The sequence below is a fragment of the Orcinus orca genome, chromosome 1, assembly GCF_937001465.1.
Source record: "Orcinus orca chromosome 1, mOrcOrc1.1, whole genome shotgun sequence".
Classification (NCBI taxonomy): Eukaryota; Metazoa; Chordata; class Mammalia; order Artiodactyla; family Delphinidae; genus Orcinus; species Orcinus orca.
The window spans coordinates 187740937-187765730 of NC_064559.1; the positions used below are offsets into that span (position 1 = coordinate 187740937).

General features: G+C 60.4%; 1 protein-coding gene across 27 annotated transcripts in view; it reads left to right on the plus strand.

The window, feature by feature from the left end:
- Nucleotides 1–20802, plus strand: part of ADGRB2 (adhesion G protein-coupled receptor B2) — a 36109-nt gene extending 15307 nt beyond the window's left edge. For 3 of the 27 annotated variants that reach the window (XM_033422313.2, XM_033422307.2, XM_049712039.1), the window contains exons 3-31: nt 3269–3352; nt 3607–3771; nt 4983–5147; nt 5752–5916; nt 5999–6166; nt 6241–6342; nt 6502–6608; nt 7398–7592; nt 7765–7833; nt 7911–8019; nt 8343–8673; nt 9040–9145; nt 9315–9358; nt 9634–9760; nt 10219–10322; nt 10438–10540; nt 11230–11380; nt 11556–11625; nt 12002–12068; nt 12199–12284; nt 12589–12687; nt 14794–14965; nt 15284–15379; nt 15724–15763; nt 16386–17005; nt 19353–19388; nt 19648–19746; nt 19846–19902; nt 20314–20802. In XM_033422313.2, the coding sequence (XP_033278204.1) occupies nt 3269–3352; nt 3607–3771; nt 4983–5147; nt 5752–5916; nt 5999–6166; nt 6241–6342; nt 6502–6608; nt 7398–7592; nt 7765–7833; nt 7911–8019; nt 8343–8673; nt 9040–9145; nt 9315–9358; nt 9634–9760; nt 10219–10322; nt 10438–10540; nt 11230–11380; nt 11556–11625; nt 12002–12068; nt 12199–12284; nt 12589–12687; nt 14794–14965; nt 15284–15379; nt 15724–15763; nt 16386–17005; nt 19353–19388; nt 19648–19746; nt 19846–19902; nt 20314–20499 (3923 nt within the window). In that variant the 3' untranslated portion in view covers nt 20500–20802. Of the gene's footprint in view, nt 1–715; nt 869–895; nt 1068–2058; nt 2081–3268; nt 3353–3606; nt 3772–4982; nt 5148–5751; nt 5917–5998; nt 6167–6240; nt 6343–6501; nt 6609–7397; nt 7593–7764; nt 7834–7910; nt 8020–8342; nt 8674–9039; nt 9146–9314; nt 9359–9633; nt 9761–10218; nt 10323–10437; nt 10541–11229; nt 11381–11555; nt 11626–12001; nt 12069–12198; nt 12285–12588; nt 12688–14793; nt 14966–15283; nt 15380–15723; nt 15764–16385; nt 17006–18904; nt 19089–19352; nt 19389–19647; nt 19747–19845; nt 19903–20261 lie in introns of those variants that run through there. The other 24 variants (XM_033422321.2, XM_033422322.2, XM_033422320.2 and 21 more) reach the window with 24 other exon arrangements.
- Nucleotides 20803–24794: the final 3992 nt, after the last annotated feature.

Sequence of the window (24794 nt, forward strand, 5' to 3'; positions counted from 1 at the left end):
TCAGAGCTGGTACTCAAGATGACAAACGACCATTTCCAATGACCCCCATGGGGTGGGGGAAGCTAGGAGCAACATGTTCATTGGTGTTTACTGCTGTTTCTCTGGGCCGGATTCTGTACTGGTGTTCATGTGGTCAGGGAGATGGCTCACACAGCCTTTCTTCAAAGGGCTCTCGGATGGGGGGTAATTCAGACAGTCAGCAGATGGAATCATCTGTGATGAGTGGGCACGTAGAAGAGGGGGCAGCCAACTCTGCAGGGGAGTGAGGGATAAGGAAGACTTTGCCTATAAGAGGTCATTTGAGGTGGGTTTTGAAGGTCAAGTAGGAGTTTTCCAGGTGAAGGTGGGGAACAAGTGGGTTTGAGAGGTTTGAGAGGAGATGATGATCCTATTGTGGACACGCTGAGTTTGAGGGCCTTCCCCCCGCATCAGGCGACCTGTCCAGGAGGCAGGAAGCTATACAGGAGTGAAGCACAGGTTCAGTGGGTGGTGCAACGACTTCGGAGCAGCCATTCAGAGGGGGTTAATGAAGCCTGGTGGGGGGTGGTGTTGTCCTGTGAAAACAGGACAAAGTGTGGATGCCAGACGTGGGAAGCAGCAGGAAAACAGACCGGCCAAAGAGGCAGGGCAGAGGTAGCAGGAAGCCAGGCGAGTCAGGGAGGGGAGTGTTTCAGGGCTGGAGAGTCAGCAGGGCGAAACGCTGCCAAGGGCTGGGGCAGGACGAGGCCTGCAAAGCCCATAGGATTTAGCAACAAGGAGGGCACTGATGACTCTGTCAAGAACGGTTTCAGCAGAAGATGTGGTCAGAAGCCAGACTGCGGTGGATTTACCAGGCAAGGTGACATCTGAGCCAGGACGTGAGTGGCAGGTGAGAAACTGGAGTGCCATCTGTGGACCACTCATTGATGGTGAAGAGGAGCCGAGGGCAGTAGCCAGAGAAGGCAGGAGGGTCAGAGGAGGGCCCCTCTGAGAACGGAAAGGGCCTAGATCTGTTCCCAGGCTGCCGCGAGGAGGATGCTGACGAAATGCTGATGAGAGGGGATGATGGGTGGAGCCCTCCGGAGAAGGTAGGCGGGAGGAATAGAAGGCAGCACAGGGATGAGGGGCTGGTCTTTGTGAAGAGAAGGGCTTCAGGAAAGTTGGGAGTTGGAGGGGTGAGGCAAGAAGTCGGGGTGGGGGGGCTCCCGTGTCATAGCTTCTGCTTTCTCTGTAAAGGAGCTTGTTGCAGAGAGGGAGTGGGCGGAGATGGGCTTGAGCAGAGAGGTCAGCCCGCCGAGGCGGGGGACGGGGAAGGCAGGGAGCCCTGCTCGGCCATCGGACGTGCATCCCTGAATCTGTCGTGGCGGCAGTTGGGCCAGCTGTAGATTTCTTTAGCAGCCTGGGGGTGGGCGTGGAGAAGGCGGTTTGTCACAGTCTCCAGGGCTGGGGAGTGGCTGAGCGGGTGTGGTGGAAAGGCTGGGTGAGGGGATTCGGGAGCTGCCAGGCATGGTTCCAGCACCTTCTCTGTGGTCTTGATAGAGGCGGGGCCCAAAGTGAGGCCAGGAGCCATGGCAGACGCTGTTCAGAGGGAGGAGGCCCAGGGGGCTGAGGGGTGGTGGCACGTGAGGTGCTGAAGGGGTGGAGGTGTTGAGGGAAGGGAAGATGGTGAAAATAAACCAGATGGTTGCTGCCTTCTGAGCACGCCCCGTGTCCAAGCAGGGTGCTGAGGGCTTCGTGATCTCCTGTCAGGAAGTCCTGAGGTCAGCCCTCAGGGTAGGGGGTATTCTGAGTGTCGTTCTACAGAGGTCAGAAAACAGGGTCAGAGAGGCAAAGACACTTGCCCACGGTCACACAGCTGGTCAGTGTCCACGCCCCAGTTGGGACCAGGGTTGCCTGACTCTGAAGGTGTCCTGTGGGGTGGGGAGATGCAGGTTTCAGAGATGGTGGAGCAGTTTCGGGGATGATGAAGACCAGGTCCTGGGACTGGTGGCTGAAGTGGAGGGAAGGGCCCGGGAGTGGATGAGACCAGAGGCTGGGCTGAGCGGCAGCTCAGGGCCCTGTGGACAGCAGGTTTGCTCAGAGTGGCCACTCTTCATGCCTGGTGAGGAAGAGCTTTCTCTCAGACGCAGAGCCTGGACTGGGCGGCAGAGGGCAGGAAGAGTACAGCCTTCTTGGGTTCCTTCCGACGCAGAGTGCCTGTTCGGTGCTGACCTGGTGTTCAGAAATAGGAGAGGGCCTGGGAGTAGGGGAGAGGAATACCTTCTAGTCTGGGGACAGCGTAGGCTGAGCCCTGTCCCAAAATGCTGTTCCGATCCCACCTGCCCAGCAGCCTCTACGTGAGCTGGGTCTTTCTCCCCCGTACTCATGTCTGCCACCATCCCTGCTACCCAGCCTGTGGGAGAGGGCCTGATGAGCTCACGTCTGAGCAGGAGGGCCTGGCTTTGGAGAATGGGAGCTCCCAGCCTCTCCTCCAGGGCTGGCAGTGCTTCCAAGGCCTAGACCAGACACAGAAATCGGGCAGCCAAGAGCCGGGTGAGGCGGGGCCGAGGCAGCAGCAGCAGATCCCAGAGAGCCTGCTGCTCGCTGGCCACAGGGCGGGGGGAGTAGGGTCTGCTGGACAGAGGCACCTGCCCCAGGCCCTTAGGTCTCAGAGGAGCGGCGTTCTGACCTGTGCCTCCAGGTCACAGTCCGGTGCTGCTTGGGGAGCAGAATCTGGGCCCCAGGCCCAGCCCCTGGCTTGGCATGAATCGTGTCCCGGAGGCAAGCTTACGGAGTGGTCACAACTGCTCACCTTGGCTGTTGTTTGCCTTAGGGTCAGCCCTGTGAGGGGAAAGAGACTGGACTTGAGGCTTTCCAAGCTGTGTGATCTTGGACAAGTCACTTCCCCTCTCTCGGCCTCAGTTTTCTCATCTTTAAACGGAGGTGGTGGTCCCTACTTCCCAGGGGAGGGTTAAGGAGATAGGTAGGGACAGCACTTGGCACAGAAGCTTCCCAGAGCTCAGTAATATGAGCGGCCACTCCTCTCCAGTCTCCCCCAGTTTGGCTGAGGCAGGAGGAAAAGACAGTCGTGAGGCTGTAGGCAAGCCCTGCGTGGCCTTCTGAGCCTCAGTTTCCTTATCTGTAAAATGGTGTTGGTGGGGCAGGGGGCAGGACGTGATGCCCTTTCAGCGTCGCCTGCAGTTGGTTCCAGACCCTCTGGCTGAGGGCGAGCAAGGCTGCCCTCTCTGTGCCACCCTGGCGGGACTGAGCTGGCCTCTGCTGAGCCCCTGCCACCACCTCCGTGTTCCAGGTGAGGAGCCAGAAGAGGAACCGAAGGTGAAAACCCAGTGGCCGAGGTCTGCAGATGAGCCTGGGCTGTACATGGCGCAGACAGGTAACTCGGGCCCGCCTCCCTTCCTCTGTGGCGGGGGCCCGACTCTGTGGCGTCTGGTGGCATGTGTGCTTGGCGTGTGCCTGTCTATGTCTATGTCCTGGAGCTCAGTCGTGTCTCTCTGCCATGCGAGGCCTGTGGGCAGGGCTGGATTGCCTCCTGAAGAGCCTGTCACTTGGGGTCAGGGTAGGAGGATTCCTATGAGACTGAGTGCTTGGGAGATGCCCCCTGCCGCCGACCCTGTCCCTCTCTCGTAGGCGACCCAGCGGCTGAGGAGTGGTCCCCGTGGAGCGTGTGTTCCCTGACGTGTGGGCAGGGCCTGCAGGTGCGGACCCGCTCCTGCGTGTCCTCCCCCTATGGGACCCTGTGCAGCGGGCCCCTGCGGGAGACCCGGCCCTGCAACAATTCAGCCACCTGCCCAGGTATGCCCGTCCTCCCCGCCCAGTCTGCCTGCAGGGTCGGGTCCTGCCTGGGACTCGGGCAAGTTCATCTTCCAAAGATGGTTGGTTGCCTCTTCCTTTCATTCAGCAAACTTGACTGTCCCCCCACCCCCCGCACCGTGCCCAACCCCACACAGGGCATCGGGGACACAGATGAATCAGACCAGGGCCCGCACCAGCAGGCTTGGTTCTGGGCACATCATTCCCCTGATGCCTACGTCCTGGTAATCAAGGCTTGTCTCTTTACCCTCACCGCCTTCCGTGTTCCCTGTGCTCTGGCCACACCAGCACCTCTTGCACTTTCCCACCGTCCTGCACTTGCCTATTCTCATCCTATCCCCTCCACCTCTACCTTGGCTATTAAAATTCAGCTTGTCCTTCAAGATCTAAAAGAAATGCCACTTAAAAAAAAAAAAATGAAGCTCTCTCTGACCATCCCCTCCCTCCTCTGACTCCCTATCCCACTCCCCAGGGAGCCTCCCCTAGACCCTGAAGCCTTCCTCAGTTCAGCATGGAGTTGTTGAGAATGTGCATGTGCCTGTGGGGACAGCCTGTCGGTCAGGAGGGGCTCAGCAGCTTCAGCGGGTCCTGCCCCTTGCGCCTGAGGGAGCGAAGTGGTGCCTAGGCCAGATCAGCTCCTGGCTGGGAACTTAAAGTAGGGCTACCTGGGAAGGGGTCTTGGCAACTGGGGGTGTGCCAGGAGCTTGCAAAGGGGTGGGGCAAAGCCGTGTTCCAATGTGAGCTTTTTGTGTCAGTGTCCACGTAGAGGGTCGTGTCTATTTGTGTGTCCCTGCGCTTGGGGTGGGGAGGGGCATTCTCTTGCCCCAGGCCTGCCATGCTGGATTCTTGCTCTGGATCTGGGGTGGGGAGGGATGGGGATGGGGTAAGGTGGGGTAGATATTGAGCCCTTTCCTGGGCTTTACTGTGCCCCCAGGAGAGGAGGACCCCTGGCTCCCCTCCTGGGTTGATTCTAGCCTCCCTGTCCGGGTGTCCACAGGCAGTGTCCTGTGTGAGTTGGGACTAGAAGTCTGTGTCTTCCACATCCCCCCACCCCCAAAGGGCGGAATCCTGGGGCCCAGGGAAGAGCCAATGAGGAGCGGTGGCAGAGCTGCCGGAGCTCCTGATTGGTGGGCGGGTGGGCAGTGGGCGGGGCCAAGGTGCCGCCCAGCCACCGGCCACGTGCTTCCTTGCAGTGCACGGCGTGTGGGAGGAGTGGGGGTCCTGGAGCCTGTGCTCCCGCAGCTGCGGGCGGGGGTCCCGGAGCCGGATGCGGACCTGCGTGCCCCCCCAGCACGGCGGCAAGGCCTGCGAGGGTCCCGAGCTGCAGACTAAGCTCTGCAGTATGGCCGCCTGCCCGGGTCAGTAGCACCCGTGGGCTTTCAGGCGGGCGCTGCCCAGCCGGGGTGGGGGTCGGGAAAGGGGAGGAAGTCAGGTCCAGTGCCCTGCCCCTGGGGGAACCCCAGTGAACTTTGACCAAGCATGGGGAGACTGGCAAAGTCTACCTGCCAGCGTGGGAGGTGACCTGGCCCAGCCTACTTGGAGTTGGCACCCTGTGATTCCATCTAAAGGGGGTGCTCGCCAGTGCCCCTTCCCCTGAGCCCTGGACTACCCTTGTTGTTCATAGCACTTTGGTGCTCATGGCCAGCTGGGCTGTGAGGGGACACAAAGCTGGGCTTACATGTGGGCAAAGATCAGAAGGTGGCCCGGGGCCCGTTTCCCTAGCCAGAAGAGAGCTATTGCCTCAGTGCTGAGTGGAGAGGAGTCCTGTGTTCCTGGAGCTGGTGGCAGGCAGGCAGGCCCAGGCCCAGGCACCACCAGCTCCCTCCAGCCCCCCTTCCTCCACCCCTCTCCAGTGGGTCTGGCCTTATTCAAATCTGAATGCCATCTCCCTGCGGTGCTCTGCCCTGACGCATCCCCACACCCTTGCTCAACAGCCAACCCTGCTTGTGTCTCCCCATGCAGTGGAAGGCCAGTGGCTAGAATGGGGTCCCTGGGGCCCGTGCTCCATGTCCTGTGCCAATGGGACCCAGCAGCGCAGCCGGAAGTGCAGCGTGGCGGGCCCAGCCTGGGCCACGTGTACTGGGGCCCTCACTGACACCCGGGAGTGCGGCAACCTTGAGTGCCCGGGTGAGTGCGCGGCACAGGGGCGGCAGGTGGTGGCCCTGGCCCAGGGGGTGCCTGGGGCCACTCACGCCCCCCATCTCTGCAGCCACAGACGGCAAGTGGGGGCCGTGGAACGCGTGGAGCCTGTGCTCCAAGACATGTGACACAGGCTGGCAGCGCCGTTTCCGCATGTGCCAGGCCACAGGCTCTCAGGGATACCCCTGCGAGGGCACCGGAGAGGAGGTGAAGCCCTGCAGTGAGAAGAGGTGTCCAGGTATTGCCCGCTGGACCCTGGGGCTTTGCGGGCAAGTGCCTGGGCCTGGCTGAGCCCCTCTGCTGTACCAACAGCCTTCCATGAGATGTGCAGGGATGAGTACGTGATGCTGATGATGTGGAAGAAGGCGGCTGCTGGAGAGATCATCTACAACAAGTGCCCCCCCAACGCCTCAGGTGAGGGGCGGGTGGCTCTCCCTGCACGCCTCCCACACCTGCCATTCTTGCCGCTCCCTTCCGGGCCCCCAGCCTCTTTGAGCCTCCATCCTGAGGTGTGGAGTGAAGTGGGTGAGAGCTCGGCCCCCACACCCAACCCTCTGTCCTGTCCCCCTGCAGGGTCTGCCAGCCGCCGCTGTCTCCTCAGTGCCCAGGGCGTGGCCTACTGGGGGCTGCCCAGCTTTGCCCGCTGCATCTCCCACGAGTACCGCTACCTGTATCTGTCGGTGAGTGCACCCTGCTGGGCTGGGGCGACACAGGATCTGTCCCAGACTCTGGTGGGCGTGGAGGGAGCTGGATTCTTGCTCGTGCCCATGTGCCTTGGCGTACATACGATGTGCCCACTTCTGCCTGGCTGTGCCTCTCCTTGTCTGACAAACTCCTACTCATCCCTCAAGGCCTGATTCTCAGATGTCTTCCCTTATCCCCAGTGCCTCCCCCTGTGCTCCTACAGCCCCCTGAGCTTCTCAGTCATTAGGTGTTACGAGTGCTCATCACGATGTCTGTGTCCTGTGAGACTGGGAGCTCCTTGAAGGCAGGGACAAAGTTGAAATTATTTTTATGTCCCCAGTGCCCAGCCCAGGGCCTGCCATGGGGTAAGAATGTTGTTAGCGAGTGTGGCCTGTGTGTACTTGTCTGACTGTAACCGGTATTTGTTGTGTTTGTGCGTGGAGCTCGTATTTGAGAGAGAGAGCGAGCGAATTACACTCCAGCGTGTGATGGCCTCTTTGGATTAGGGAGGTGCCTTGTCCCTCAACTGCGCTTATCGTCTTTTATATGTATATCTGAGCTCCTTCTTTCTTTTGCTGTTCCTATTTCAGTCTTTACGTAACTTGGGGGATTCTCTCTCTTTATGGGTCTCTTTCTTAGACTCTGTCTCCCCATGATCTCTTTGAGCATCTCTATCTGACCCTTCCCCTCTGGATGCAAGTGGTGGGTGGACTGGAGTGGGATGGGCCAGGGGTGGGTCCCAGCTCTTGACACCCTGGTGACAGCAGCCTACCTGTCACTGGCAGCTTCGGGAGCACCTGGCCAAGGGGCAGCGCATGCTGGCGGGCGAGGGCATGTCACAAGTGGTGCGGAGCCTGCAGGAGCTGCTGGCCCGGCGCACCTACTACAGTGGGGACCTGCTTTTCTCCGTGGACATTCTGAGGAATGTCACTGACACCTTCAAGCGAGCCACCTATGTGCCCTCGGCTGATGACGTGCAGGTACCCTCTACCCTGTCAGGAGGAAGGAGGGCTGAAGGTTCAGAAGCCCTAGATTGAAGGGGGAGGCCGGGCCCCATAGCAGAGTCTGTGGGGGCATGGCAGGTGTGGCTGTGGCGGGGAAGCTCCTCTCCCTGGGGCTGGGACCTCCCAACACCCACTGCTGTCTCCCCAGCGCTTCTTCCAGGTGGTGAGCTTCATGGTGGATGCAGAGAACAAGGACAAGTGGGATGACGCTCAGCAGGTGAGGGGCTGGGCTTCCAGGCTTGTGCCCCCGTGGCCCACCCCTGCCTTGGTCCCTCACGCCCTGTCTGTCCCCAGGTGGCCCCTGGCTCTGTGCATCTGCTCCGGGTCGTGGAGGACTTCATTCACCTGGTGGGCGATGCTCTCAAGGCCTTCCAGAGCTCTCTGATTGTCACAGATAACCTGGGTACAAGGAGGCGGGCAGGGGAGAGGGTGCTGGATGTGGCCAAACCCAGGATGCCCTGGGGGAGGGATGGTTACTGAGGGCTTTTCCTATCTTCCTCTCTTTGTCTGGGCCCTGCCTTTCCCTCATTTAACCCCTTATTTGTATCTCTGTCTCCACGTTTCTTCCCATGCTCCGTCTCTTTGTTGTTTCTCTGTATACGTGTTCCCTGCCTCTTTGTACCATCCTTGGTGTCTGCATCTGCCTTCCTGCTGTCTGTCTCCCCCACATTCATCTCTTCCCCTGTGACCTTCCCCTCTGTTTCTGTCTCTGTCTGTCCTCTGCAGTGATCAGCATTCAGCGAGAGCCCGTCTCGGCTGTGTCCAGTGACATCACGTTCCCCATGCGCGGCCGCCGGGGCATGAAGGACTGGGTGCGGTACTCAGAGGACCGCCTCTTCCTACCCAAGGAGGTGCTCAGCCTCTCCTCCCCAGGGAAGCCGGCCGCATCCGGGACAGCAGGCAGCCTTGGTAGGGGGAGAGGCCCAGGAACCGTGCCGCCTGGCCCGGGCCACTCCCACCAGCGCCTCCTCCCAGCGGACCCTGAGGAGTCGTCCTCCTACTTTGTGATTGGTGCTGTGCTCTACCGCACCCTCGGCCTCATCCTGCCGCCCCCCAGGTGAGTCCCTGGGAGGGGTGGATGGGACTGCTGCGGGTCCAGGGAGACCCAGGGAAGGGAAGGAGGGCTGAGCCCATGCTGGCCACAGAGAGATCCATTTGCAGCCTCAGGGACCCCTCGCCTGGCTCTGGACACAGATGCTTCTCCAAGACATCCATGCAGCTCCCAGAGGCTTCAGAGGCGGTGCAGGGGGTGCTGGACTGAGCTCTAGACCTCACCCAAAGTCCTGGGCCCCGCTGACCTCTAGGCCTTCCCCTGGCCTTGGCACCATGGTAGCCTCCTGCCCTTGATCCAAGGCACCTTCAGGGTTCCTGACTGGGTCTGGGCACCTGCTGGCAGGAGCTGACCTCAGCATCTGTCCCCCAGGCCCCCGCTGGCCGTCACATCCAGGGTGATGACAGTGACTGTGAGGCCCCCCACCCAGCCGCTAGCTGAGCCCCTCATCACCGTGGAGCTCTCCTATATCATCAACGTGAGTGGGGCCCTGGGCGGGGACCCTGGGTATGCCCCAGCCAGGGCAGTCGAAGGCCTGTCTGATGGGGAGGTGGTCTGCCCTGTGTGGGGCCTGCCATGGCAGGATGGGGGTGGTCACGGGTGGGCAGCTTCCCACCCACGCTGCACTTAGGTCTTCTGCTCCGCAGGGCACCACGGATCCCCACTGTGCCAGCTGGGACTACTCCAGAGCGTGAGTTGGGCAGGGGCTCTGTGTGGGGAGGGCTGCAGCCCTGGGACTCCTCCCTCAGGAGGGGATGTCGTGCCTGGAAGGCCAGAGGGAGGGCGCCTTGGCACCATCCTTGGCCTAAGGGATCAAGGGCAAACCCTGTGGCTCCCGCTGCCTGCCTGCCTGCCTCTTGGATGTGGCCTTGCTCTGGGTTTCACCTGTCCTTGGGCAGTGGCCAGCACTGGGGGTGGGGCCGTGGAGCTGGGCTGGGGCTCATTCCACCTCTCCCTCCACCCAAGAGATGCCAGCTCAGGGGACTGGGACACTGAGAGCTGCCAGACCCTGGAGACCCAGGCAGCCCACACCCGCTGCCAGTGCCAGCACCTGTCCACCTTTGCTGTGCTGGCCCAGCCGCCCAAGGACCTGGTGAGCGGGAGGGAAGTGCCTGGGCTGGGCCGGAGGAGAGGCTCCTGGGTGCCAGCGGCTGTCTGTGACAGTGCTGGCGGGGATCTGGGTGATCCCACGTGGCGTTTGCGTGGGTGTACTTGTGGGATTGCACGTGGAAGTCTGTGCCCCTGGGATGCTGCTCACAGCGATGCCACGTGCCCAGGGGTGTGTGGCGGTGGGTGATTGCATGTGTATACACACACACGTGTGTCTGGTTGTGTGTGGAAGAGTGCGGGTGACAGCATAAATACACGTCCACGTACGTGACTGGGTCTGCTCTGTGCATGTGTGGAGGCAGTGGTGAGTCCCCTTACGTGTGTGGGTGTGACACAGGTGCAGGTGCCAGTCTGTCCTAGACAGGAGGTGGGGAGGGCGATGGGACCCCTGTAGCTGCCCTCTCCCAGTGACCCATCTGACGGTCTGCCCCTCTGCCCCAGACCCTGGAGCTGGCGGGCTCCCCCTCGGTCCCCCTTGTGATTGGCTGTGCTGTGTCCTGCATGGCACTGCTCACCCTCCTTGCCATCTATGCCGCCTTCTGGAGGTAGGTGGGATGGTGGGGGGTTGGGGGGACGAGGGGGTGGGGCTGGAGGTGGCCGGCCACCCGGGGTTGGGCAGGGCGGCTAGCTCCCCTGTCTCTGCCCACTGTGCCCCACCAGGTTTATAAAATCGGAACGCTCCATCATCCTGCTGAATTTCTGCCTGTCCATCCTGGCATCCAACATCCTGATCCTCGTGGGCCAGTCGCGGGTGCTGAGCAAGGCAGGTGCAGGCTCACAGGGGGGCTGGGGTGTGAGAGTGGGGCGAAGGGGGGATGGCGCGTGTGCTCGCGTGTATGAAACTAAGTGCCGGATGTGTGTAGACACTCGAGCTGGGTGTTGGATGAGGGTGTGTGTGGGAGATAGTGTGTGTGAGCGTACATGAGGGAGCTGGAGAGGGGGTGTGTGTACTCCAGTGAGGGATGTCTGTGTACATCTGTGAACGTGTACGTGAGCTGAGTGCCTGTGTGCACGTGTGTTGGGCGTGTCTGCGGGCATGTGGGAGCCCCAGCGGAACCTCCTGTGCCACGTGCCCGCGTCTGATCTGTGTTGGCTGTCCCTTATGCCCCCTCGGCCCTCTCTGCACAGCGCCAGCCCTGCTGGTGCCAGACGTGGGGCCCACCCGGCCATGACGTGGCAGGCACTCCTGTTTGTCCCCCTCCCTGCCAGCCCCGTCTGTGCGTGGGCAGGCTGCCCGCCCGCCTCCTGGATGCCGAGTGCCGTGTGCGTGTCACCGGGCCTGTGTCGTGCTGTGTGTGGGTGCAGGAAGACGGGGGTGCCTGGCAGGGTTCTGTGGGAGGCGGAGCTCAGGTGGGCGGCCGTGGCAGCGCCCAGCAGCGGACGTGGGAAGCCCGGCGCCTCCCACCCTGGCGGCTGCTCAGGGCCACTCCCTCCCTCTCCTTCTCCCTGCAGGGTGTGTGCACCATGACAGCCGCCTTCCTGCACTTCTTCTTCCTCTCGTCCTTTTGCTGGGTGCTCACTGAGGCCTGGCAGTCCTACCTGGCTGTCATCGGACGGATGCGCACCCGCCTCGTCCGCAAGCGCTTCCTTTGCCTGGGCTGGGGTGAGCAGGGCTCGTGCTGGACCCTGTCACTGGGCCTTGGGGGCAGGGGCAGCAAGAGAGGTACCGGCCCCGGCCCTGCTCTCTGGGCACACGGGTCAGCTGGGCTGGGGGTCTGGGAGGGTGAAGGACCCTGAGGACGGGTGGCCATCTCACTCTGGCTCCCCTGCTCCCCCAGGTCTGCCTGCCCTGGTGGTGGCCGTGTCGGTCGGCTTTACCCGCACCAAAGGATACGGTACATCCAGCTAGTACGTGGGCCTCCCGGGGTGGGAAGCGGGAGTCAGTGGACCTGATAGGGCTCCAGACTTCTCGGGCTGTGATCCTGGCCCACTCCTGCTGTGGGACTTTGGGCAGATTCTCCCGTCTCAGCCTGTTTCCCTGACTATAAAAGGCTGTGCGGGGATTGGATACTCTCAGAACCATTTAGGTCAGGGATCAGCCTTGGTGGCCCCAGGACCCTTGTTAGAGGGGCTCAGCAGCAGTCAGTGGCTCCCTCTCACCCTGTCTGGGTCCCTGCCCCATGCGTAACGTGACCTGGCAGCTCAGGGAGCCCTGAGGGATGGTGGTTGAGCGTGGGGGCGGGCCCGCTGGTTGTCTGATACCCCCTCTTTCCCCCCTCCCCAGCTGCTGGCTCTCTCTGGAGGGCGGTCTGCTCTATGCCTTCGTGGGCCCAGCAGCCGTCATTGTCCTGGTATGTGCCCCTGCAGCGTCCTGGGAGGGGCATGGCCCAGGGGGGTCTACCTGCTCCACCTGGGGATTTCCCTGCCAGGAGGGCATCTGGTGATCCTGTCTCCCCCTACCCCACTCCACCGGGCCCCCAGGTGAACATGCTCATCGGAATCATCGTCTTCAACAAGCTCATGGCTCGGGACGGCATCTCAGACAAGTCCAAGAAGCAGAGGGCTGGGTAAGGGGAGGGGGGTCGCTGGGACTTGGCCTTGTGGGAAGTGCTGCAGGGAGGGTGGGCCGCAGCCACTCCTGGAGACTCAGGGCTTGATGATGCGACCGGGGGCTCCCTGACCTTGGGGCATCAAGGGTGCAGGCAAGGTGGGCACCCGGTGTGCTCAGCTGCAGCCCCTCGCCCACCCTAACCCACCTCTCTCTCTCTCATCTGCCCTCCCCTTCCCACCCCACTCGGGGCTCACACTGCCCCATCTCTTCCCACTTCCTGTGTGTCTCCCCCCTTCTCCCATGTCTGTGCCGCCCCCGAGGTCGGAGCGGTGCCCCTGGGCCAGCCTGCTCCTCCCCTGCTCAGCGTGTGGAGCGGTCCCCAGCCCCCTGCTCAGCTCAGCCTCGGCCAGGAACGCCATGTTAGTTGTGCCCCCGTGGGAAAGGGGGTGGGTGGGTGGGGGCAAAAGAAGGGGGGGCAGTGCCCATGGTGGGGGGAGGAGGGGTATCAGCCCAGTGCCCTGGAAAGCTTGCCCTGCCCCGCCAACTGCCATGCACTCTCAAGGGCTCGACATTGTGATGGCAAAGAGGCCACGGGAATGAATGTCTGTGCTTTCCAGAAAATGCCGTATTCCCGTGCCCACCCCTTGCTCCCTGCCCCTGCCCCCCACCCAGCCCCGGCTTACATTTTATCCAGGCACAGACACACACTCCTCCTTATAGCCCCAACCTACAGAGGCTCATAGAATCCTCCACCCTTAGAATTTTTGAGCCCATAGAACTTTAGAATTAGAATGGTAGAATCTTAGAGTAAGACAATCAGAAGCTAAGAATGTTCGAATGAGTGAATCATAGAGTCTTATCATCTGTCATAGAATCTGAGACTTAGAATTTCAGAGGCACTGAATCCTACAATCAGTTGGAGGACAGAGAATCTTGGAGGGAGGGGATTATTTCACTGAGCTGTCCTCAGGCTGCTGAGACTTAAAATCCCAGCCGCACAAGAGTAGAATGAATGAATGAACTTCAGGGCTTCAGGCCCCACCTCCCACTCAGGGCCAGAAATCCAGCTGACCCTCCCTGAGCAGTGGGGGCCCAGCTCTGTCTTGCACACCTCCGGGATCACGGAGCTCACTGCCTCTGGAGGTTGTCTGGCTCCCCTCTGTCTGGCACCATCTCTGGGAACCTCTGTGTAGCAGAAGGCTCCCTTTCGCTCGGGCTCCCCTCTGCCTCTCTGACCCAGGCTCTCAGAACTAGTGGTTAAAAGCTTGGGCTTCAGAGGTGCCCCTTGGGGTTTGCATCCCGGCTCTGTCTCTGTCTGCCCAGCTGGGCACACTCCAGTTTCCTCATCTGTAAATTGGGATAATAATCCCCATGCCTGTTTACTGGAGTTGTTTTGGTCACAGTGTGATTAATGTATGAAAAGTATTTGGTGTAGGGCCTGCCAGAGAATTGGTGGTTAATCAGCGGTAGCCCTCGTGGCTGTGATTAGGTCCTCTCTTTAGTCTTGGCTCTGCCCCCGGGGCCTGTGGAGACCACTGTGCCCGCCCCCTGCCGGGCTGAACAGCCCTGGACCGCTCTTCCTAGGGCAGGTCTTGGCCACCTGCCCATCTCTCTGCCTTGACCAGAGCTGTGCCCACCCCTGCCTGACTCTCCCACTGGCGGTGTTCATGAGGCAGAGTGGGCAGGGTGTGGCACCTGGCCCAGTAGGGCAAGGCTGCCCTACTGTGCGCTCGTGGGCTGTTGCTGGTGGGGGCGGGCTGGCACTGGTGCCTGGATGCCCGGGCCCCTCTGCCTTTTTTCTCTGCCCTCCCTTGTCAAGGAGGTTGGGGATGTGTGGGTTTGGCCCTGACCCTGGCTTTGACCCCCAGCCCCAGCTATGATCTTTCTGCCCAGCTCTGAGCAGGCCCTGGGAGCCTGGCACCTCCTCCTTGGGAAGCTGAAGGGGAGGAGCCTCTGCTGCCCTGGTCCCCCCCGCCCTCCCCACCGTCTTCTCCCCAAAGATTTGTGCTCTGTGATGTCCTCCGTCCTCTCTGCCGATTTAACCTTCCTGTGTGTCTCTGCCTGTCTCATCCACTCTCTCACCATGTCTGTCGTCTCTCTTTGTCCCTCTTCCTCTCCTCCCCTCCCAGACTCTCTGGGGATGTGGCCCAGGCCTGTGATTCTGTGCAAATTGTGGCTGAAACTCACAGCGTCTGTATCTGTCTCCCTCCTCCTTTTCTCTCCCACTGTTTCTTTCCACCTTCTTTGTCTCTGTCCGCTGATGCTGCCTCTGGCTCAGTCCCATTGTGTCTGTGTGTCTGTCCCTCTCCCTCTCCTTGTCCCCCAGTTTTCTGCTCTTGGTCTTCGTTCTGGTTCTCTGCCTCCGGCTCCTCAGCCCCCCTGCCTGGGGACATTACTGAGGTCTTGGCATTTGGGGCCCTACCAGTCTTGGGCAGCTTAAGGGCCCCAGGCTGAGTGCAGGCCCAGGCTCAGCCCAGCCTGTCCCCTGGAGTGTCGCCCTGACGGACCCTCTGCCTTGTCCTCAGGGCCTCGCTCTGGAGCTCCTGTGTGGTGCTGCCCCTGCTGGCGCTCACCTGGATGTCCGCCGTCCTGGCCATGACAGACCGCCGCTCCGTCCTCTTCCAGGCCCTCTTTGCTGTCTTCAACTCCGCGCAGGGCTTTGTCATCACGGCTGTGCACTGCTTTCTGCGCCGAGAGGTGGGCTGGGCCTCTCCTGCCCCTGTCCTCCCCACACCGTGCCAGTCTCTCGCTTCTCCCCACGGTGCAGATGGGTGCAGATGGGGAAGATTGAGGCCCGACCAGGTCCCCAGCTGGGCAGCCCTTGGTGTGCGCCCTGATAGCTTGGGCAGCCTTGGCCTTGGCCTCGGCCCCCTGGGGCTCCTTTTCCCCCTCCCCTAGGCTGGATGCACTTCTTTCCTTCCACACCCGCCTGGGTGCCTGGGGTGGGAGGCGCAGCCAGCCGTGGCCGGGGGCCCTGTGGCAGCCTCAGGTCCAGCAGGCACCTGCTGCCCCCAGGTGCAGGACGTGGTGAAATGCCAGATGGGCGTGTGCCGGGCCGACGAGAGCGAAGACTCCCCCAACTCGTGTAAGAACGGGCAGCTGCAGATCCTGGTGAGTGAGGAGGCCCGGGCAGGGCACAGGTGGGTTCTCAGTGCCCCCTGCCCTAGACCCCTCACTTGCCTCATCTGTGGCAGGGAGGGAACAGAGACTGGGTTTGATTCAGGCTCAGCCACTGACAGCTGGGTGGCCTTGGGCAAGTCCTGCCCCCCTTCAGTCTTCCCGCTGTCAGGTGCGGCTGGAGGAGACCACGCCTGGGGCCCCTCTGCTCTGTGGGGCAGTGTGCCCAGCAGAGGCAGACCCTCTGGGCGGGTAGGGAGGGGCCTGCGTTCCCCCCCCCCCACCCTGATACATGGATCCTCTCTCTGCCTGTCTGCTCTCTCCCTCTCTGCCTATAGTCAGACTTTGAAAAAGATGTGGACCTGGCTTGTCAGACAGGTGAGTGTGCCAGAGCAGAGCCGAGCATGGCCCCAGAGAGGGGCAGGAAGGGAGGGCCCCCAGCCGCACCAAGGAAGGCCCTGACAGGTGTCTGGCTGCGGGGTCCAGCTTTTGAGTCAGACAACCCTGAGCTGGATTCAAGGCTGTGAACACCACTCACTGTATGACTCTGGGCAAACAGCTTACACACCTACAACGGAGAGAAATGTGTCCTCCCAGGGTGGCTGGGAGCCTTACGTGAACTGGGGGACATCAAGTGCCTAGCCGGGTGCTCCGCACAAAGTGTCATGTCCATGATTCTTACCGGAACCTCCTTCAAGTTCCGTCTCCTGGGGAGGAGCTGCCCAGGGAGCGGGGAGGAGCAAGTCTCTTTTGACAGCCTTGGGGCTGTCGGGTCAGAGGTCAGGACCCGCACCCGGGCACTGTGGGAGCTGGGCCTTGGCTTCATTCCTCGCCCTCCCTGGCTGTGGGCCTCTGGGATAGACACCTTCTTAACCCCTGTGTTAACCACCCAGCCATCACGCCAGGACTCAGTTTCCCCCACTGTCCAAGCTCAGCGTGGGCAAGGGCATCTGGGGGCTCCTCCTCCCCCGGACTTACCTCCCTCCACTCCTGCCCCCAGTGCTTTTCAAGGAGGTCAACACTTGTAACCCGTCCACCATCACGGGCACACTGTCCCGCCTGTCCCTGGACGAGGACGAGGAGCCCAAGTCCTGCCTCGTGGGTCCCGAGGGCAGCCTCAGCTTCTCACCGCTGCCTGGCAATCTCCTGGTGCCCATGGCAGCCTCACCAGGGCTGGGGGAGCCACCGCCCCCCCAGGAGGCCAACCCCGTGTACATGTGTGGGGAGGGTGGCCTGCGGCAGCTGGACCTCACGTGGCTGCAGCCTGCCGAGCCGGGCTCCGACGGGGACTACATGGTGCTGCCCCGGAGGACTCTGAGCTTGCAGCCTGGCGGCGGGGGCGGAGGTGGCGAGGATGCCCCGCGGGCCCGGCCCGAGGGCACCCCCCGGCGGGCTGCCAAGGCACTGGGCCATGCCGAAGGCTACCCCAGCTTCCTGTCTGTGGACCACTCGGGCCTGGGGCTGGGCCCTGCCTACGGGTCGCTACAGAACCCCTACGGGATGACCTTCCAACCGCCACCGCCGACACCCAGCGCCCGCCAAGTGCCCGAGCCGGGGGAGCGCAGCCGGACCATGCCCCGCACCGTGCCTGGCTCCACCATGAAGCTGGGCTCCCTGGAGGTGAGGGGCTGCTGGGCATGGGCGGCGGGTGGGGGTGGGAGGCCTGACCCTGGGTGCCTGTGACTATGTCTGGCAGCAGCCGGGAAGGGACAGCCGGCAGCCTCCTCATACAAAGTCCTGGGGAGTATATCTGCTGTGCGTTTCTCCTCCGTTTGTGCCCATGGCGGCTCCAGGGGAATCCTGGCTCCTCTGAGCTCCTCAAATGGGCTTGGACGCCACGCGCTGAGGGTGCACTTCTCGAAGGTGCCCACACTTGCTTTAGTGCCTGTTTTGGGGTGACCAGTTAGGATGGGCCCTCCTTTAAGGGGCCTGTGGCTCAGGCCCGGTGCTCTATTGCTAGGGAAGCCACGTCATAGGGGATGAGAGCCTGGGTCTCCGAGTCCCCAAGTTCAGATCTGGACGCTGCTGATCAGCAGTGAGATTTCGAGCATAATCTTCCCCTGAGGCTCACGGAATCTCTCTTCGCCTTAATCTCTCTGAGCCTCAGTCTCCCCATTTGTAAAGTGGGGATAACACAGGAGCAGCCTCTTGGTAGAGTTGTTGCGAGGACTAATTGATATAAAACATGTATCTCTGTGTGGAGCAGGTAGAAAGTGCTAGATGATTGGGGATTGCTACTGGCATCATTCCTGAAGTCAGCCTCAGGCACTGCCCGTAGGCCTGTGGTAATTGCCCCTCTCTTCCTGAGAAAATGTCAGCCCCTCTCTTGCCCTGCCTGTGTGTTTTCTGTGGCTGCCCCACCTTCTCTCTGACCTCCTCAGGCCTGCTCCCTGCAGGGAATCACTGGCCACAAGCAGTTGGTAGTGGCCCCCTGTAGAAAACTCTAGAACTTTCGTTGGAGGGATGAGGAGGGTGTGGATGAGGACAGGGTCAGGAATCACGGCTCAGGCACCACTGGCTGTTCATGTTCGGCCCCAGAAACCGGCTCCCCATCCTCCCCACGAGAAAACGAAGTTAGCAGCTAGAAGGTTTGCAAGTTTAGTTTTTCTCCCAAAATGTTTCTTGAACATTTGGTGCCTGCGCTTGCCGCAGATGGCAGAAACAGGAAGGCGTCACAAAGAAAACTTGACACGGGAACTGGGGAAGGGAGCGCTCAGCATGGTGGCAGGTTTTGTTTCTGGGGACACCTGTCCGTGCTTGGGCCCCTGAGGAGGGGCCGGCCCTGGGCTCCTTGTGTGGGAGGTAGCAGAAAACACGGCGGAGTCTTGAGGGGTCAGGGATGACGTGCAGAATTCTGGTGTGGGCAACTGTGAGGGGCGGAGGAGTGTGTTGGGGGCGGGGGGGATTTCGAGTTTATTCTCTCGGGCACAGCCGTGTGTGCCTTGCCCGCGGGCATCAGGGAGCAGTGGGAGGAGTCCCGCTGCCTCCAGAAAGTGCAGTGTGGCTGGGAACGGGGAGGACACGTGTGTGTGTGTGTGTGTGTGTGTGTGTGTGTGGTGAAGGGCAGGGGAGAGTGCAGGGCAGAGTGCGGGGGCTGAGAGTTGGAGACGCCAGGGTGGATGGCGAAGAAAGAGCAGGCAGGAAGGTGGAAGGACCAGGAGAGGGGGCGTGTCTGCAGGCCTGGGACTGGGGAGATCTAGATGGCGGTTTTAGGGGCGTCCTTGAGGACTGTGGGGCAAGTCCTTCACCCTGGACCTCAGTTTCCCCAGTGTGACCTGAGAAGGTCGGACTTGGCCTCGTGAGCGCTCCTGTGCCAACATTCTGAGACTCTAAGGCCTCCTTCTTGAGTGGCACCAAATGCTGCGTAGGCCACTGGGGCCTTGAAGGTGGTCTTGGGCAAGTGAGAGCCGGGAGAGGCATGAGGGAGGGAGGCCAAGGAGGCAGGGCCAAGTTTGGCAGGAAAAGGGGCAAAGTGCGGTGAAAGGAAGGTTTCTGTAACCCTGCGTCCTGTATTTGCAGGACAAGTGGAGGTTTCCAGGGAGAGAGGAGCCCGTTGGTGGCAGAGAGGATGGGGCAAGATGGGGCAGGACAGAGGGGTGGAATCCAGGACACAGAGGAAGGAGGGTCTGCTCTGTGATCCCATGTGGGGATCTGTGTCCCGCCGTGTTGGAAGTCTGCGCTGTGACATCTGGTCCACGTGCAGGTGCATGTCTACGCGTGTGCCAGCCTGTGTGTGCCCCTGGCAGTCCTGTGGTGGGGTCGCGCCTTGGAGCCTCGTCTCCCAGGCCCTAAGCCCATTTCCACAACCTCTAGGGCTGTCCTTTAAAGGGTTCCTAGCTCCTGAGCCTGGGCTGGGGGAAGGTACAGTGGGCAGACCCTGGGGGGAGCAGATTTCCTCACTCTCAACCCCCTGCACAGGGTAAAAAGTTTTTTTCTCTTTCACTGCTTCCTTGTTGCTCCTTCCCAGAGAAAGAAGTTACGGTATTCAGACCTGGACTTTGAGGTAAGTGCTACAGTGTATGTGTGTGTTGGGTTTGGGATTGTGGGGGGCGGTTTGTCCCTGGAGGGTCCCTTCCTACAATTAGCCCAAGCCCCAGTGCAGAGCCTGACCCCAGGACAGTCCCTCAACTGCCCAAGCCCGTAGCTCTGGGGTGAAGAGCCAGGCCTTGTCCCGGAGGGGCCGGCAGCAGGCAGGGATGTGGGGACCCAGGATGCTGAGCGTCCCGTGGGGAGCACCTGCCCTGACGCCCTGTGGCTCCCAGAAGGTGATGCACACCCGGAAACGGCACTCGGAACTCTACCATGAGCTCAACCAGAAATTCCACACTTTCGACCGCTACCGCAGCCAGTCCACGGCCAAGGTGAGGCCTCCTCTTGTGACTGCCCCTGCCTGGAGCTCGGGGCCCAACCTGTCACAGTGGCCCCTGGGGTCAGACCCTGACCCGTGGCCCCTGTTGCAGAGGGAGAAGCGGTGGAGTGTGTCCTCAGGTGGGGCAGCCGAACGGAGCGTGTCCAGCGTAAGTGCCCCAGGCTGGGGTGGGGTGGGGTGAGGTGGGCCGCAAGGTACTCATTCCCTCCCTGCCCTCCTCCCCGGCCTGGGCAGCCTCAGCTTGCCTCACCAAGGGCCTGCCCATGGCATAAGCAACAGTCTGGGGTTTTTAGGAGATGGGGGTATTGGTGGGAGCTCCATCAGGATCTTGAGGAGGGTGGGCAGCAGGAGTCATGGTCTCAGGGGGCCACTCTGAGCACAGGGATGAGGAACCCCACTCTGGAGCCAGGCGGGTCTGGATTTGAACCCCACTTTGGCACCCGATTGCTCGGTAACTTTGGGCATCACTGGCCCTGCCCGGGCCTTCTCAGTTGGTTCTCTGTACAGTGGGTGAGGGTATTGGCCCATCTCCACGGGCCCTTCCCTCTCCCCCGCACAGGAGAAGCCCAGTCCAGGGGAGCGTCCCGGCTTGTCCCAACAGCGGCGACATCAGAGCTGGAGCACCTTTAAGTCTATGACGCTGGGCTCGCTGCCCCCCAAGCCCCGAGAACGGCTGGCCCTGCACCGGGCAGCAGCCTGGGAGCCCACAGAACCACCGGATGGCGACTTCCAGACAGAGGTGTGAGTGCCACTCCGGACTGCCCACTGCGTATAAATATTATATATCTCTCTATTTTCACACTCCACTTTGGAACTACCCAGGAGCCAGCGCCCCCTCCCCTCTCCCGAGGGCTGGGCAGGGAGGCACAGTGGACTCAGCTGGGCTGGGGGAGCCAGACACGGCGTGGCCGGGGGACCAGGGCCCTTCCTTGTTTCTCAGAGGCCCCTCCGCCCCTGGAGCCCCATCTTCACCCCCAGGCTGTCTGTCCCTGTCCCGGGCTGGGGAGGGGGGAGGGAACTTTCTTGGGAATAAACTTCACTCTGTGGATTTTGCTGCTGAGCTATTTGCTTTCCCCAGGAGAAGGCGCAGCCCTGGGACCCCAACTTTGTTCCTCCATCTCTTTGGTTCGCCTCACTTGGTCTTGTCAAATTGTGATGGGGTCAGGCTGACTCCAACTGGGAGGGGGTGGCCTAGGCTCTGACTCCATCCTTGCCCTTGACTCCCTGGGTGACCCTGGACACAACCATTCCCCTGTTGGGGCCTGAGGTAAGCAGATTGGGAATGTAGGGTGGAGCCCCTTGAAGTAGGACTTCCCCATTGGCTGTGATGGTCATGGCTGCCTTTCACTGGGGCCCAGAGGCCAGGCAGAGCTCAGTGACCTCAGGTTCCCCATCTGTGAAATGGGGATGGTGACAGTACCTACCTCATAGGGTTGTTACGAGGATGAAACAGATTAACATATGTAAAGTTAGCTCGGCGAGTGAGTGCCTGGCACAGAAGTAGCTCTTTTAGTATTACCTGTTGTCTAAGGCACCTGGTCTCCTGCTGTGCTCTGTGCTAGGAGTTCCACACCCTCGGCCTGGACCCGTCACAGCAACCTTGCAGGAAAGTTTTAGGTGGCCCATTTTGTGGATAAGAAAATGAGGCCCGAGATGGGAAGTGACTTGCTCAAGGCCACGGTCAGAGACAGGGCTGGGACTTCACCTTTATCAGTACCGTCCTGGTAGGACTGGAAGCTGGAGCTCAGCTTCCAGGGACCTGACCTTCACGGCTGCAGAGGAGCAGCGGGAGAGCTCAGGTTCCAGGGCTCAGGGTGGGTGTGGGGTGGAGGGACCGGGGTGGCTTGGGGCCAGAGGGCAGTTTCTAGGGCGTAGTCTGTATAAGCCTGAGTGAGTGAACCCTTCTCAGTTCCTAGGAATCCAGGCAAAGAAGGGTAGAATCAGTGTGGAGACATGTTGCCACGGCTCTTCTGTGGTCAGGCAGCCACGGGAGCAGAGGCCACAGGTGCAGCTGCCGGCCTGGTCATTTAGCAGCATGGGCACCTCTGGGCCCCTCCCCAGAGACTCTGAGACACAGATGCAGGCCCCTGGAGAGCTGACTGACTCTGGAGGTGGACATGTCAGAGGGAGGGTTAGGTGCTATAGGAGCCTGGATGGGGGAGAAGGAAGAAGGGACTGGCTGCTGGGGTGGGGGTGGCTGTCACAGCTAACGGCCTCCTGGAGGGGCTGGAGGAGTGGGTGTCATGGTGGTACCGGCTCCCTAAGTCTTCTCTGAATCCTGCCAGCTGCGGCCCGGTCAGAGGAGGGAGCAGATCCCCACCCTCCCCTTGGGCAGCCCCAGCACTTATGGGTACAAAGCGATCACTCAGGCACCGTCTCACTTGAGTCTTCGAGGTAGGTGTTGTGACTCCCCCATTTTACAGATGAGGAAATCAAGGCTCAGAGAGGGGCATGACTTTCCCAAACTCCCACGGCTTGTTAGTGGCTATATTGCAACTTGAGGCCGGAGGCGTCAGAATCCCCGGTACCAGCCAGCTTAGGCAAAAGGGGACTTCGTTCGCTTAGGAGCTGCAAGCTGCAGGAAGGGAGTGGTAGGTGGTGGGTGGGTGGCTAGCCTTGGGAGATGAAGGCCAGGGTCAGGGTGTGGCCAGATCTCATCCCTTCCAGCTGCTCTCTACGTCAGCTCCATTCTTTCAGGCAAGCTTCCTCATCCCCCTGGGCCCCCCAGGCTTCCTTCTTGCAGCCCCTATCACTCAACTCTGCCCCCAGAGGGAAAAAAACTTTCTCTTGAATTCCAATCAGAAAACCCCCAAGGAAGGGCTCTGATTGGCCCCAGCCAGGGGGTGGGGCACTGTGATTGGCAGCCCCCTTGGGAACCTCAGGGGAGGGGGAGGGGGAGTAGGTCTCCAAAAGGGGAGGTCCTATTCCCAGAAGGGGGCAGTAGGCTCACACAAAGCAAGCCCCGGTCCCTGACCTTTTGCCAGCAGATCCCACGCCACATCCTGGGCCAGGCCTTTTTCTAAGAGGCATCACCTAAAGCCTTCTGGGTGCCTCTCCTGTGCTTCTGCCTCCCCACTTCCCAGCCCTGGGCTCCACTGGCCACCACAAGGATCTCTCGGGATGAGCTGCAATGTGCCTTCCCCTCCCTGCTTGTAGTTTCTTGCTTTGCATCTGGTTTGAGGAGGAGGGTGAGTATTCACCCTGTTGATCCTGCTCCACAGCAACCACAGCTGCAGCAGAGGCTCCTGAGGGCTTTGAGACTCACCACGTCCATGGTCAGGGGCAGAGCTTTCCTGTGTCGAGGGCTGTGCTCCTCTCTGCCCGTCAGTCCCCACTCCCTAGGCACTGACTTGCTGCGTCTCTTTGGACAGGTCACTGGACCCTGTCTGACTTGGGTTTCCTTATCTGTAGTCCTGATTGTCCTTTGTTTGGGCTAATATCTAACAACCTGTCATGTCTTTCCTAGACTTGAATTTCTCATCTCATTGTCCTCCTTATTCTCTCTGCCTCCAGTCGCTACCTAGCTCTGGGGTGATCTTTCCAAAATGCACATCTGGCCAGGTCACTGCCCTCCCTGCTCAGAAGGCTTCCAAGGACCCTAGAAACTGCCTAGAATGCAAGGCCTTTAGTGATGTGGCCCTTGCCTACCTCTCCTGGCCCATCTCTCTCACCTCCATGCTTTTGCACATGCCATTCCTTCTGCCTGGAACTTTCGCCTGCTCACACTGGCAACTTCCCCTTCAGCCTTCCAGATCTAGCCCCAGTGGCCCCCCTCTGTGAAGCTGCCCCTGAGTTCCCCGCCTCAGCAGTCAGCACTCGCTGGGCTTCCACAGCCCCGGCACACGCTTTCACTCTCACACTGCTTGCACAGAATGGCTATCATCTGTGTCAGCCTGGTTTGGGTTTGTGCACTCAGCCGAGGGCTCCATGTGGAGCAGGCCTCAGTGGCTCTTTACTGAGTGAACAGATGGAATGCACACATCTCTCGGAACATTGGTTTTCCCATCTGCAAAATGGGGATACCGATAATCCTTACCCAGCCTTCCTCACTGGGTATCCAGAACATGACATGAGATTATTCCTGGGGAGGCTTTTGCAGGTGGTATCCACCCCTCCCACAGTTTTTCCTTCCTGGGCCTCTGTGCTATATATATTAGGACCCCGGGTGGGAAGGCAGCCCTGGGTGCTGTCCAGGGTGCTGAATGGGACGCTGCCCTCCCAAGCAATAAGGAGACAGACCTAGAAGCTCACCCAAGCTCACCTGCAGCCTTTCCGTGCCTTGCAGGCTGTGGCAAGGTCACGGGTGAGCAGACCACCCCTACTTTCATAAGACCATACCCTGGGGAATGTCCAACAAAAATATAATGCAAATTACATATGTAATTTAAAACTTTCCAGTAGCTATTTTTAAAAATTATTCATTTATTTTTGGCTGCTTTGGGTCTTCGTTGCTGCACGCGGGCTTTCTCTAGTTGCAGAGAGCAGGGGCTACTCTTCGTTGAGGTGCACAGACTTCTCATTGTGGTGGCTTCTCTTGTTGCGGAGCCCAGGCTCTAGGCGCGTGGGCTTCAGTAGTTGTGGCACGTGGGCTCAGTAGTTGTGGCTCCCGGGCTCCAGAGCGCAGGCTCAGTAGTTGTGGCACGCAGGCTTAGTTCCTCCGCGACACGTGGGATCTTCCCAGACGAGGGATCGAACCTGTGTCCCCTGCATTGGTAGGCGGATTCTTAACCACTGCACCAGCAGGGAAGTCCAGTAGCTATTTTTAAAAGGAAAAGATGAAATTCATTTTAATAACATATTTAACCCACTATATCAAAAATACTATCATTTTAACACATAATGAATATAGATGATTATGGATGAGATACTTAACATTCTTGTTCCATACTGTCTCTGAAACCCAGTGTGTGCATCACATGTACAGCACATCTCAATTCAGAAGAGCCACGTGCTGAGGACTCGGTAACCACGTGGCTAGTGGCTATCAAATTGGACAGCATAGCTCTAGACACAACAAACGCAGTGACCTTGGGCAAATCA